The sequence below is a fragment of the Populus alba genome, chromosome 9, assembly GCF_005239225.2.
Source record: "Populus alba chromosome 9, ASM523922v2, whole genome shotgun sequence".
Classification (NCBI taxonomy): Eukaryota; Viridiplantae; Streptophyta; class Magnoliopsida; order Malpighiales; family Salicaceae; genus Populus; species Populus alba.
The window spans coordinates 5,496,615-5,511,811 of record NC_133292.1 but is presented as its reverse complement, the minus strand read 5'-3'; the positions used below and the strand labels follow the sequence as shown (position 1 = coordinate 5,511,811).

Here is a 15,197-nt window from a genome sequence, read left to right as displayed (position 1 = left end):
GTGTCAAATTAATTTTTTTAAAGCAAAAAATTATTTAGATGTTACAAATATATTTTCTAGTTAAAAAATTTAAATGGTATAAAAGTTAATATAATATGATTTGGTTAATATAAACAAGTTCAAAAATAGCTCGGACATTGTTAACCAATACAATTTCACTAAAAAAAAAAATTAAGATGATATTTAAAAAGAGATGGGATAAAAATATATTAAATTAACTAAAGGTAACTCGGGTTAATCTATTAAATCTGTAATATGATTTATAAAATCAAGATAACCCTAATAAAAACAAATCAAAACAAATTATAAAATCTAATTTCTAATCAAATCAATATTAAAGGATGAAATTGAAAAAAAAAATCAATTAAACACAGATTAAAAATAAACAACTCAAGTCTACCTAGATTAACCTATCAAAACCACAACCCAGATCAAGTGACTGGGATAACCTCATAGAAAACAAATCAAAATAATTATGAAACCTAATTTCTAATTAATCAAATATTGAAAGATGAAATAGAAAAAAAATATTAATTAAAAAAGACAAAAAAACAACCGAAGTTAACCCGCCAAACTCGTAATCCAAGTCATGAGACAAAAATAACTTCATAAAAAATAAATAAAAAAATTATAAAGCCTAATTTTAAATCAATCAAATATTAAAAGATGATATTGAAAAAAATATCAACTAAAAAAAAAAAAAAAAACCTTGATTTAATCTACGATTTGGGTCATGAAACCGGATAGTCAAACTCATTGTTGCGAGATGATTTAAAAAAAAATATATTATTTAACCTAAATTAACTTGTTAAATTTATGATCTAGATTAACTTGTTAAACTCATGATCCAAATAATGAGATTGATAACCTTATAGTAAGTAAAAAGAAAAAAAAATTATGAAGGTTAAATCCAAATAAATTAAATATTAAAAAATAAAATTAAAAATAAAAAATTAATTAAAAAATAATATAAAAAAACTTCAATTAACTCTTCAAATTCATAATCTGGATCATAAAATTAGAATAGACAAATCCAATATTAAAAAATAAAATTAAATCATAAGATTAAAATAAACAAAATCAATATTAAAGAATAAAATTTAAAATAAAAATCCTAAAACAACAAAAAGAAAACAGCTTTGTGAGAAGGGTAATAGTGGATTTCTCTCCTCAAGTTTGTGTCAATAACAAGCTGATATCGTGTTGGCATTTGCATAAGCATCAGCAAAAGAAAAAAAAAAAAAACTTGTTGTGATTGGTTGGAACATTCTCTTCTCCATTTATTGCTAATACATATTAAGATGAACCCAAAGAGGTAGGGTCACCACTTCTCTTTTTATATTTAGTTCATATGAAAAGCAAGTAATCATCATCAAGCCCTAAATTCTTGGGAGGGGGGATACTATATCCTCCACCAGTTATTTATTTAATTCATATAAGAAAATTCTTGCATACAAAAGACACTTAAAAACTGACAAATCCCTTCTCCTTCAAGCTTTCAACTGTTTCCTTAACGCTTGCTTCCAAAGGAATGAATTCAACACCCAAGCTTTTTGCTTTTTCCTTGGAAACTTGATAGATTGGTACATATGGCTTATCATCGGCACACCTGCCAAGGGATTTCACAATAAAAAAGAATTAATAGATTTTTTGATAAAACAAATTGCAGATGATAACAGAAAATTCTCATAGACGAAACAATCTAAGCTGTTCAATAAAGCATCTTCAAACACTCAAGTTCCTGAAAAAAAGTGGCCTAGAATGAAAACAAATGATCGTTGGTACTCCATAATGACAAAAACAGATTAACTAGAAGCAGCTACAACATGATGAAATTATCAAAAGAAACTGATGATTATACCATTTGACTTTCATCGTGTTTATTTATACTCCAAGATGAAACACCTTCCAAAAGAGATACATGATTAGAATCCTTTCTTTGATTGTCGTCAATTCTTTCATTTTTGTTGCTTCACCCACCTTCATATCCCACAACACGTGATAAGTGAACCACTATTATCCTGGCATGGTGTTGTAATCTGGTTTTTAAAGCATATTTTGCAATAGAATGCAGGCTATTGAACAAACCTTTTATGTGCTTTTCAACTGGCACACCAATGTGTTCGGTAATAAGCATCACAAGAATGGATAGGCACGCTGCCACCTTGCTAAAATCTTTTTGCTTAACAAATACGTGTATGATGCCATGAAAACCACACAAAATAAGGTGACAAGAAGGTACATGTTGTCAACATGGTAAGGTAATATCAGGAGAGGAAAGAACACGAGTAAGGTGACTAAGGGCATAAATCATCAACACAAAACAACTAATAGAAAAGGTAAATTATAGGGGGGAAGTAATTACTTTTCTGGGAGTTGGAGATCGGGGTAAAGCTCGTGCAGAATCTTCACTACTTCTGAGTAGTGTGCCACCCTCTCAACCAAACAATATCTCCCACTAGCTGATGACAGCTCAAATGCTTGAATGTGTGCATTGGCAACATCTTTAACATTTATCCATCCAAAAGATGCATTGGGGAAGGTTTGTGCTCCTGCAATCAACAGAGAGCCAAGAAAATAGCTATAAGCTTTATTGACAAGAAAATGCTCTACCTTAATAGAGTAACAACTACTAATATTTGGGTTTCTCCTCTTCAAAACAGTATTTTAACTTGGTAAAAAGAGTTTAACAGATAGCCAGCCAGCATTGAACTCCGGTAGCATGGAAGATGCAACAATTATAACAAATAAACAGAAAACTAAAGCTTTTGAATTGCAATTCACATCACTTATGCCAGTTCTCTACAGAATTTTATCTGCTTTTGATTTGTTCTTCACGAAGAGTGACTTGTTGAGGTGAAATATATGCTACTGCTTGCATATAGGATGAAAGATTAGTCTTGCTAGTGTAAAGAAGTACCTTTAATTAGGCTTAAAATTGCCGCAGCACTTGTATTCAGTGTAGGCTGCAAGAGAGGACCAATTACCATTGCTGGATTTATTGCAACCATGTCCATATCCTTTTCTTTTGCAAATTTCCATGCAGCATCCTCGGCCAAAGTCTTTGAGAGCACATACCAAACCTTAAAGCAGACAGGAGCGAAGGTATTAGAGAAAACATACTGCGTATCTTAGTACAGACCATTGCCAAATGAACATGGTAGAAACATTTCATTATCGTTACTTACACATCAAAAGGCAGTAGTCAGAAAACTGTGTTAATGAAATGGCCTAGGATGAGAGAAACCACTCATTGAATATAACTTGACGAGATTTAATATCAAATTGGTCATTAAAAAATAACTTACTAATGTAAAATTCTCTAGAACTACATCACAAGGATGGCTATAGGGTCTCTTTGTTCATTTAATATTTACATTAATGATTTAATAGGTGTTAAAAAACCAACTCAACCCAATCTTAAGTTATTAAGTGAAGTTCCAAGATATGATTTATATTATTCTTTAACACACCCCCTTAATAAAGATTTCTGGACTTAAAATTTACACAGATTCACACTACCTTGTGCTATTAATTAAATGAGGACGGTAAGATTTGAACTCATAACCACTTAGTCAACAAGGCTCTGATACCATGTCAGAACCATCTCAACTCAAAAACATAAGTTGTTACACCACCATCTGGTTCAATCAGCAAAACCATATTCCAGAGAGCACAGAAATCTTAGAATGGAATTATTAGAAGTTACAAAATGAACCGTGTGATTTGATTTCCATTTCCAAATCTGTGAAAGAATAAAACAACTCGACAAATTTGAAAAATATAATTTCATAAGCGAAATTTTTTCTCAAGATTCAGAAAATATTGGTGTGTGCACACCTTAGATTCCCTGCACAAGTTTGGATCAGAAAACCAAGTTTCATCCACTACTACATCTGGGGTTCGAGGTTTCCCATTGTAAGCAACTGCAGCAACAGAAGATGTTAAAACCACTCGTCTGATTGACGGGTGCTTTGCACATGAGCCAAGAACATTGAGTGTTCCTTTCACTGCAGGATCCAGCAATTCTACCTGAATTGAGAAGGAAATTGATCATAACCATTTAAAGAAAAAATATATATAAAAGGCAAACGAATTCAAACCTCAATATCCAAATTTTTTTCTAAAAGTCTTGAACCTAGGAACAAAAGACAGAAGTTATTGTTGCCAACAGGAAGGCCCCCTTGGTAATGTGGCTTCAATGTGTTTGGACCATGAAAGCATCAAAATCATGCCTTCCAAAGTGTTTTTAAATGGTTTTGATGTGAAGATATCAAAACCAATGAAAAACATATAAAAGAACATCAATTTCATGCTTTTTTAATTGAAAAGTACCTGCATTACATTACCAAATACACACTAAAGACTGTTTGGTATTGTGGTAGCTCCTATTTTTCACTCAACCATAGAGAAAAAAAAAACATTTAGTTAGCCAAATAGCCTTTGCTTTTTGCAATGGCCTCAACACATAATTGCGTTTCAAACCTTGATTTTGTAAAAGCTAATATAATCTATTTTTCATTCATGAAGATGTGTTTTTCATTTATCTTCATGCAATAATTCATCTCTTAGCAATTTTAACTAAACATATATTTTTTTAAACCTACTTTTTTAAAATCACAAGTAAAAAATATTTTTCTTTAACCTACTTTTTTTTAAATTACAACTGCAAAAACTACCACAATGCCAAACACACACTAAATCAACTTCAGCTAAAAGGAACAAGTTCCCATATTGCACTCTAATAGCATAGTTCAAGAATCGGAGAAGGAAAACAGGCATAAATTTATATAAGCCAAATAACCCTTGAGAATTTGAGAAGGCAAATAAGCATTTATACAAGCCAGACCTTTTTTCCTCTTTCCAAGTAAGCTTCAAGTCACATGCCAGTACAAATGACCTAGAAGCAATTGTGTAAGATATACTTCGAAAAGTGAAAAATCTAGATTACTTACCCCATGTTCTCATTCTGAACTTTTTTTCCTTCTATTAAAAGAAACCTATTCTCGATTAGAGCCACAAAATATTAAGATATATTTCGAAAAGTAGAATGCTCGTTACTGGATACCTTCCAAAGAAAAAGTGTACTGCTCAGTGCTGGATAAAACAACATCCTGCTCGTTGTCATAAGCACTTGCGACAGCATCTTATTAGCAAGAAATAATTTTATTCATAATGTCAATCTGATCATGAAAGTGAATCAATATGAAACCACCATGTATTGCTGTTATTGTTGAATTCAAGTACACTATGGGATATTGAGCCATATTTTATTTTTTTTAAAGCCATTTCAGTGTTCATAATAAATATTTCAAAGTGTCGGCATTTAGGTAGAATCCAGGGAGTATTGATGCTTTCTAGAAGGAAAACCAGATGCATTGTTAAATTACTTTCCATATGGCCAATGGATGTTGCAATCTGGCATATCAAATTAGGGTTCTGTTTCAGTGAAGAAAAGTTCATTTAATATAAAAGCTACCAAGTAACCTATTTCATATCACTATTGAATGCTTGTGACAGTAAATTAGACGCTCAAAAAAAAAAAAATCACAGCAAACTTGAATCATCACCTACAAAAAAAAAAAAAGAAAGGGGGATAGACAGTACATACTATATTGTGGAACCGTTTAAGATTTTCCTGGGTCTCATGAATAATAAAGTCTTAAGTAGATAAGAAAAACGGTGGTTATTAAGTATGCAGTATTAACCTGTGGGTCCTTCACATCATGGTAAAACGGAGATGCAGTGTGGAAAACACCTTCACACCCTTCTACAATAGAATCAAAGGAACCTTCTTCCAGTAAATTTGCTTTGAACAGCTGAAGTCTCTCCTGGGCTCCATTAAGTGCACGTAAGTGTTCTGTCTTTTTGGGATCATCTACAGAATATAAATTGAAAGCAGTTAGTAAATAACTGAAATAGCAAGCTATTTTTGGTAAAGATAAATTGTGATGGACAACAAGTACACTAGTTCACCCAAGTCATCTTCACAGGAAAAAAAAAAACATAAGCTGGGCCACTCTGTCATGATCAACGGAGAATATATGCCCAGACTAGAAATGAATAGCTTTAAATTTCTCCAAGGTACACACTGTAAAAGATTACTTTCAGTGTTGGGTGTGATTTAACGTATGACGAGGAAGCTTTGTGTTTTAGTGATAAGCATTTTGCATATGGATTTGCATGTTCGTATTTAAAGGAAAACAAAACAAGATGGAATAATAAACATGAGAGACTTCAGGAATCACATGACAAGTTATTCAATTTATGTCGAATGATGGTTCAAATTAGATAAAAATAAAATGAAAATAAATAAATAAATAACATCCACAAAAGATACATGCCAAAAACATTGCTGGACAATTACTAAACAGGGAGGGGAGATCATGGCCTTAAATGCCAAACCAATCTGACATTTGCAACGACAATGTAATCACCTTTGAATTTCTCATTGCATGAAATCGATAAGAAGCAATTTTTTTTTCATTGCTAAACAATTCATGTTTTCAGGTAATGTCAGATTACATGATCATCATCGCTTCATGATTTTGATCTTTACTAAGAACGATAAGAACTTTCAAATCACTATCTGTAATTCTCAATCAACAACAATTTCTACTTCTAACAAAATCCACCGTCTTATATATTTTCTTTGTAAACATTTCGATCACCTAAAACAGAAAAGAAAAAAATAATCTAATCTGGTCTCTCAAAACCCATCATCGCTTTTATCTTAATTTTGCAATTAAAAAACATCATAATTCATATGCTATTTATATATATAAGAAAAAATAGCAGAAAACAAGAAAGAAACAGCGCATATGAGAATGAGTGACTCTGACTTGGGTCACGAACAGAGGCCTTGACAGTGTAACCACGCGAGAGGAGGAGCTTCACAAGCCATGATGCTATGTAACCCGAGGCTCCGGTCACACACACGATCTTTCCGGCTCCACTGCTCATTTTCAATCTCTCGTTTTTTTATTAGTGTTTTTATTATTATTTTGTCAAGTAGTTTTTGGGATTATAATAGGAGTTATTTTTTAATGTATTTTTTTTAAAATAACATCTTTTTTATTTTTTTTAAATTTATTTTAAATATTAATACATTAAAAAAAAAATTAATTAAAAAAAAAAAACTATTTCTTATCGCAGAAACAAACACATGTGAGTGTTGTGTATTGTAGCCCATGTCCTCGGTCCATCTGTCCTCTTTCATTGATTGGGCCCTACTAGGCTGGAGCCGATCACCCCGGCGTTCGTCAAATTTTATTGATTACTTATTTTTGTGGTTATTTTTATGGTTGGAAAGTATTTAAAATTAATTTCTTTATAAATTGAAATCATAAAAAAAAAATATAATATTTTTATTCAAATATTATTATTATGATATCAATAAAGGAATTAGAGTACATCATCATCATAATTTGATTGAAATCAATTAAAAAAAAATAAATTTAGCAACATCAATAATTTTTTCATATTAGCCAGAGAATGCCAACAAAAATATTACACATATACTTATTTAGAAATGATTGTAATAAAATTAATTGGTTATTTGTTATGAAAATCATATCTAGAAATTGTTTCCAAGTTGTTCATAATAATAATCGAGGAAGAAAATTTATTTCAACTAGATAAGATAGTTAATCCATATCAAGTTATTTTATTTATTGAGTTAGAAAAAAATTTAAATTTTCATACCACAAAGAATATTTATGTCCATATTGATATTGAGTATTAGTGAAAATACAGGAGATAATGAAGATGAAGAGATCAAACAATTTCAATTCAATAAAAAAAGACATGATGGATATAAAGGCGAAATGATAAGGATTCAAATTAAATAATGGATCTGAAATGATTTTAGATATAAAACATCATTATAAAATTTATATTTTTATTTATATTTTTATTTTTATTTTTATTTTATAGTGTATTTCAACTTTGTATATTTATCAAACGTTTATTATTGTGATTGTGGTTTTAATGTGTTTTGAATGCACTTGTTGTTAATGCAGAATTAGGTTTGGAAGGAATAATATTCAATATATAAGAAAATAAATTACTATAAATTTATCGAAAGGATCATCAACAAAATATAAAATCATCAAAGAATTACAACAAGTTTATGAAAGAATTTAGGAGTGTACATAGATGAATTCTCTGACGAGCTATTTTTTTATTGGTGATATTAAATACTAATACAATAACTGATAGACAACAATATCATAGGAGAATTACATAGAAGAATAATGGAATTTTTATTCTTCAATGGTCTTACCATTGGAATATAAAATCATTGAAGAAATACAACGAGTTTATTAAAGAATTTACGTGATTGGATTCATTGACAAAATATACCAATATATGAAAATTTGACAATGAATTTGGTAGTTTTCAAAAGATTTCTAAAAAATTTTAAATGATTAATGGATTCACCAACATGGTCACTGAATGATATGAAAATTTTCATTAGTGACTCCGTCAATGATGTGCTAACTTGGATTATTACCGATAAAAGAACAAACAAATTTTTTTGTCAGTAATTTTAAACCCTGGTATCTCGAAATAATCCCTAGCTCTCCCCTTATTTCTTCTACTCCCTCTAGATCCTCTCTTGCCCTCTCTATACAAAAGTAATAGTCATTAATTTTATCTCTTCTTCAAGCTGTGATTTTTTTTTTCTCTTTAGTTTTTGTAAATGAATTTTTTTTCCTTTTATTATTTCCTCTTTGTGGTTGGGTTTTTAGTCATTGTCTAAGGTATTTTCTAACTAAAAACTTATTGCAAGTTGGTTTATTTTCTTAACTTGTAGTATAAAAATTAGATCTTTTAAAATCGTATAATAGCATTGTTTTGGTTTACTTTATTAAATCAAATGAAATAATATCGTGGTTTTTGTAGCTCGTAACCTTTAAACCTTGTCCTAAAAAAGTATACATAGCAAGTGTGTGTTTGGCTTGTGGGTGATGATTTATTTGTGATGTATTTGTTTTTTTGTATTTTCTTTTTTAATTTTAGGTAGAGTTTTGTATAAGAGAGGTGCTGCCAAAAAAAAATTTAGATGGATAGATGCAGTAAAATAAAAAATCATAAACCATAGATTGATAATTTAATTGAATATTCTTGACTATTTAGTTATATTATTTAGATGCCGAGAAAATATTTAGGGTCAAAATGAAGCGGTTATGCATCTTTAAGCAGTAGTATTCCCGAGCCCATAATAATTTTAGGTATTGATCATAAAAAAACATTTAATGCACATTTTAACAACATAAGAACATTAATAACGGGCTGTAAATCTAGCATTCCATCTACCATAGACCTCGTATTTTGGCAAGTTAATAGCTGAATGAAAATCAAATTTAAGTATGTAGAGATTATGTTTAATTCAAACAAACCATTAAATTAATAATTACATGTTTATATAGTTAACCGTCAATTAATTTATTTTCATGTTCACAAATATGAAATTACACAAATGATAACATTAATAATGAAATCATTTATAAAAATTCTTTTGTTTCAATAAAGCAAGCTTAAAATGCATTCTAAATGAATGCTTGTGGTAGAGGATTGATGGGGGGTTAAGGTTAGTACTATAATCAATACTTGTTTTATTAATATTTTTTAAAATTTTAGAAACTAATTATTTTACAAAAATGATTATAAGAGAAAATTCTAGTGCGACAAGGCAAGCTCTAATGTGAACGGGCAAGTATGGAAAAATCAAAGTGCAACGGCCCCGTTTGTTTGCAGGAAAGTGAATTCCTTTTGGAAAATGAATTCCGGGAAAAGTGAATTCCTGGAAAGTGAATTCCGAGAAAGTATTTTTCGATGTTTGGTAGTGTTATGGAAAACACTTTCCAGTGTTTGGTTGTGTTATGGAAAATGAATTGGAAAATAATTTATTAATAAATTTTTTTTTTTCAAATGCTTGAAATAAGCTTGTGAAATAGTTTATAATTTCATTACGTACGAAATACATCCGACAAAACTATAGTTTTAATAATATTTTTAGCATGTAATAAAATTGGATAAAATATTAAGGTATAAAATTCACTCTAAACTATTTTTTTTTAATGTTAAAAAAAAAAAAAGTCCCCGCAGGCAAGTGAACAGTGCACTAAAACTGCACTGTTCACTATTTTTAGTGAACAGTGTATGTTAATTGCACTGTTCAATGAACAGTGCAATTAACATGAACAGTTACATAAAAACATGACAACGCAGCATTGGCCCACGCCAGGAAAGTGTTTAGAATTAAAAACGGAAAACACTTTCCTTATGTTAAACTTAACATTTTCCTTTGACTGGAATTACATACTCACTTTCCATGTATTGCCAAACATAAAGTAAGGAAAATGGTTTCCAGGAAAGTGAATTCCTGGAAACAAACAAGGCCTAGGTAAGTCTTAACACGTAAAGTTTAAATTTTTTGTTGAACTGTAGTATTTTTTGTTGTATTTTTTTATTTAGTGAATTCATGAATCGGGTTGAGTGATTTTAACATCCTTTACAATATATATATTTTCAATCATGTCTAGAATATTGATACATTATTTAAATATTTGTTATTAAAACTTGCTTTTGAAATCATGATGAGTTTTAAAAAACAGTGCATTTGATTAAAATAAATATTTTTATTGAATCAATAAATCAATGCCTTAATAAAGTAATGGAGTTTAAATTGGTGAGATGTATTTTTTTCTCATTTAAAAGGATTGATAATTTTGAGAAACCTTTATTTTAGATGCCACGTTATTTTTATTAAAAAAACATGTTACAAATAAAATATTGTGTCATTGTTTTAAAGAATATCGTGATTTCTTATGATTAGATTATGAATTAGTTTATAGATAATTAGAATTTTTTAAATAATCTATCATTAACATTGAATAAAAAATAAAATATCTATTTTTTAATTTTTAATTTTTAATTATTCTATATTTTTCTCTAATTTATTATTCTCATTTTTTTATATATAAGTTTGTAAAAATATTCGATTCATAATTTTTTTTATTTAAGCTTTCTCTCACAATCACACTAAGTTTTTTCCTTAAAAAGACAATGCTTTTCATAAAAACAATATTGTAGTCAAAATAATAAAGAAAATGCATGAATAAAAACACACTAGATTTTTTAAAAAATATATATATGCTTTTTTCCTTTTTGGTTCAAATTATATTTTAATATTTTTTTTTATTGCCTTTTCTTTTTATTCAAAGGACCCTGATGCTAATAAAAATGTAGTTTTGTTGTTAAGAAAAAAAAATCACAAGAATCGGAAAAGAAAACTATGAAAAATACTTTTTTTTCCCCATAATTTTATTCATTATGTTTTATTTGAATGCATATTTTTATTTTTATGATTTTATAATTAAATAAAATAAATAAATTAAAAAAATCAAAACTATTAAACCTGTTCTGAGTCTTGATCTAAGTTTTTTGACAAGTTAATTCGTGCCAATTAAAAATATTAAATCAACGTTAATTAGGAATTCTTTTTTAAAAAAATCGAATAAGATTCCGATTGGGATGACCAAGTTTTTGACGTGTCCTTCAACATTGGGTTCGAATTAGATTAAACTCTACGCAGATTAGTTTGAAATCCAACATTATCAAAAACCAGGTTTATAGTGTATATTTGAGATTGAGGTATGGTGAGAAGAGATTAAATTTTTTGAAAATATATATTTTTTTCTAAAAAATAAAAAATAATATATTTTTTTATATATATATAAAAAAATATCAATTACACTTTAATTTCTAGAAGATATTTGAAAGTATAATAATGATTATTTTTAAAAGTTTTTTTATTTAAAAATACATTAAATTAATATTTTTTATTTTTAAAAAATTATTTTTATTATTAACATATAAAATGATATAAAAATATAAAAAATTAATTTTAAATAAAATAAATATATTTTTTAAAAAATACAGTTTCGCCAGAGAAAAACAAATACAGCGTAAAAAAGCTCTCACGAGTCACGACAGGGCTGGGGCAACTAACCAGTGGATATCTGATCAATAATCAATGGAAAAAAATCAAATGACGAATCTTACTTACACGCAAACATAAATTGTACGAATGATTACAAACAGTAAATATTCTCACTTTATCAAACTAATTTAAAGCCTCGATCTCACCGGTCCAATCAACTATCACATTTTATTTAATAATTTAAATTATTAAATTAAAATAATTTTTTAATATAATATTATAATTTTAATGAGCAAATAATCTTGAATTTGAATTTTATTATTTTTATTTATTTAATATAAAATAATATAAATTCGTGTAAATTTTAAGCTCAAAAAACTTTCACTTAAAAAAATATATTAAAAAATAATATAAATTATATTATAAAATATTACCAAATAACTTAAGATATTAGATTAAAATGTTTATTTAACATTTTGAAATCATTATTTTTGCTATTCATTTCTATTTGTCATTAATTAGTTTTTTATATTAAAATTTTAAATCAATTTATACATTAATAATTAATCAAAACTAATCTTTACCATGTGATTTTAATAACATACTCTACATCAACGTGATAAAATTTCTTTAATACTGGTCTGAAATTTAAACGAAAAAAATAATAAATAAAACAAATTTCTTTCACCAACCATTAAACCTTTAAATTTATTTCGATACTGTTTGGTATCTTGTACTGCAGTATAATTATATTTTTAAATTTTTTATTTTAAAAAAAGCTTTGAATTAATATTTTTTTATTTTAATATATTGATGTGAGGAATTAAAAAAAATAAAAAATATTTTTTTCATACGGTTTTTAATTGAAGAACAATATTTAACACACGTTTACACATTAATGAAGCGGGTGATCTTGAAGAAAGAAAACCACGTTTCAGAACTAGTGCAGCACTTTGGCATGCTCGTGTCCCTCCACACCACCCCCAACCACCACCACCACTAAATTCTTCCATATATAGTTATAGTCCTGCTTTTAATTTCTTAGAAGCAAGAACTCCTCCATTTCCTCCTCTCTCTCTTAAAAACTCTGTTAAAAACGAGGTTTTCATGGCGTCACTGCGTTTGGCTTTCAACACCCAGAAAAGAACTCCACCGCCTCTCTCTAAAGGTCTCTTGCCAAGATACAACCTCAACAAACCTAAATCTCTCTTTCTTCTGAACAAAGCCTTTTCACCAAATTCTACAACTCTCAAGATCAAAGGCTCGTCTGTATCAAGTGCTTTAACTCCACAACTAAACGAAAGTACCCTAGTTAATGAAGAAGACGAGAGGCCTCTTAGCGAAATTTGGAAGGAAATTCAAGGCTGCAATGACTGGGAAGGACTACTGGACCCAATGAATTCCCATCTCCGCAAAGAAATCATTCGTTATGGAGAATTTGCACAAGCATCCTACGATTCTTTCGATTTTGATCCTCACTCCAAGTATTGTGGCTCGTGCAAATACCGAGGAGCTCAGTTCTTTGAAAAGCTGGATATGCAAGGCCATGTTAATTACCAAATAAGCAGATACCTCTATGCAACTTCAAACATCAACCTCCCAAATTTCTTTCAAAAATCCAAGCTAAGCAGAGTTTGGAGCACACACGCGAACTGGATGGGGTACGTTGCTGTCACGACAAATGAAGAAGAGATCAAACGGCTAGGGAGGCGCGACATAGTCGTTGCATGGAGAGGCACAGTCACATATCTAGAATGGATTTATGATCTCAAAGATATCCTTTGCGTGGCCAATTTCACAAACGATCCATCCATCAAGATTGAGTTGGGTTTTTATGATTTGTATACCAAGAAAGAGAATTCTTGCAAGTACTGCACATTCTCAGCTCGCGAACAGGTTTTGGCCGAGATTAAGCGGCTTCTTGATTACTACAGAGGTGAAGAAATTAGCATTACCATCACGGGGCACAGCCTCGGAGCAGCTCTGGCTACTTTAAGTGCTTATGATATTGCAGAGATGAGACTTAATTACATGGATGGTGGAGAGTACAGGACTAGAATTCCAATCACGGTCTTCTCTTTCTCGGGTCCTCGTGTGGGAAATCTTAAATTCAAGGAACGGTGCGATGAGCTCGGGGTTAAGGTGCTGAGGGTGATCAATGTGCATGATAAGGTACCAACCGTTCCAGGGATTATTGCTAACGAGAAACTACAATTCCAAAGATACATAGAAGACAAGATGTCATTTCCCTGGAGCTACGCTCATGTTGGGGTGGAACTTGCATTGGATCACACCCATAGCCCGTTTCTACAGCCCACTAAAGATCTGGGTTGCGCACATAATCTTGAAGCTCATTTACACTTGGTGGATGGCTACCATGGCAAGGGCCAGCGGTTTTGCTTGGCGACAAAAAGGGACATCGCCCTTGTTAACAAAAGTTGCGACTTCTTGAGGAGGGAGTATGGGGTGCCACCGTATTGGCGGCAAGATGAGAACAAAGGGATGGTGAGAAATGCTGACGGCCGGTGGGTTTTGCCGGAGAGGCCCAGAGCGGACGCTTATCCAGCAGATACGGCACATCACGTTGAACAAGTGCTCAAGAACATCGCTGGTTCTTCTCAGATGGAGGCTCTATAAGTATTGATGCTAATAGTGACTAAATTGAATGTGCTTGTTTGTCTTCTTCATTTTATTGTGCTCTCATGAAGTACTGTATCCATGTCCTGTAATATCCTGTCAGGTCCATTAAGGGCCATGGTGTTTAATTTGCAGGGTTCAAGATCAAAACCAGAGGATAAATTAATTTTGCTGCCTTTTCTGCGTCACGCGTGACTAATCACATCATCTTAAATCTTATTGTATTATATGGCCCTAAATAATCCCAACTCTAGGCGCTTTTAGTGAATATTGTAGTAATTCATTTTCTTTGATTTTTGAGATATTAGTGAATGTAATCTTTATGTGTTAATATAAATCACCCCATGAAGAAATTGAGAAAATATGCCCGTTGGTGATAAAAAAAATTCAAAAATGGTCGAAAATGATTATTATTATTCTTTTCTTTTTACAGAGATGAGGTATAAACTCTCTTTTTTTCCCGGATGAAAACATCATTATTAGTTAATTAAAAGGAAAAAAATTCCTTTTTTTGGGTCAGATTATATATATATATATATATATATATATATATATATATCATGGATCTGAGTTAGAGTTCCAGAGAAAATTGAGAGATTTTTTACTTTGA

General features: G+C 30.0%; 2 protein-coding genes across 2 annotated transcripts; one reads left to right on the top strand and one right to left on the bottom strand.

Annotated features, from left to right (window-relative positions):
• Positions 1-1,232: 1,232 nt before the first annotated feature.
• LOC118035145 (phenylacetaldehyde reductase) lies at positions 1,233-7,015 on the bottom strand. Its single transcript, XM_035040653.2, has 6 exons — positions 6,843-7,015; positions 5,709-5,878; positions 3,841-4,032; positions 2,921-3,083; positions 2,366-2,552; positions 1,233-1,609 (listed from the first exon to the last, which is right to left on the bottom strand). The coding sequence occupies exons 1-6, from the start codon at positions 6,961-6,963 to the stop codon at positions 1,465-1,467; spliced, it is 978 nt and encodes a 325-aa protein (XP_034896544.1). The 5' UTR covers positions 6,964-7,015; the 3' UTR covers positions 1,233-1,464.
• A 5,853-nt stretch (positions 7,016-12,868) lies between these two features.
• LOC118035146 (phospholipase A1-Igamma3, chloroplastic) lies at positions 12,869-14,763 on the top strand. Its single transcript, XM_035040655.2, has one exon. The coding sequence runs from the start codon at positions 13,058-13,060 to the stop codon at positions 14,585-14,587; it is 1,530 nt and encodes a 509-aa protein (XP_034896546.1). The 5' UTR covers positions 12,869-13,057; the 3' UTR covers positions 14,588-14,763.
• Positions 14,764-15,197: the final 434 nt, after the last annotated feature.

Excerpts from the sequence above, each read along its gene's own strand:
- LOC118035145 (XM_035040653.2), bottom strand. The coding sequence starts at position 6,963 with ATGAGCAGTGGAGCCGGAAAGATCGTGTGTGTGACCGGAGCCTCGGGT. Across the intron at positions 5,879-6,842 it reads GGCCTCTGTTCGTGACCCAA|ATGATCCCAAAAAGACAGAA; the intron begins GTCAGAGTCACT and ends TATATTCTGTAG. Across the intron at positions 1,610-2,365 it reads GATCTCCAACTCCCAGAAAA|GTGTGCCGATGATAAGCCAT; the intron begins GTAATTACTTCC and ends ATCCCTTGGCAG.
- LOC118035146 (XM_035040655.2), top strand. The coding sequence starts at position 13,058 with ATGGCGTCACTGCGTTTGGCTTTCAACACCCAGAAAAGAACTCCACCG.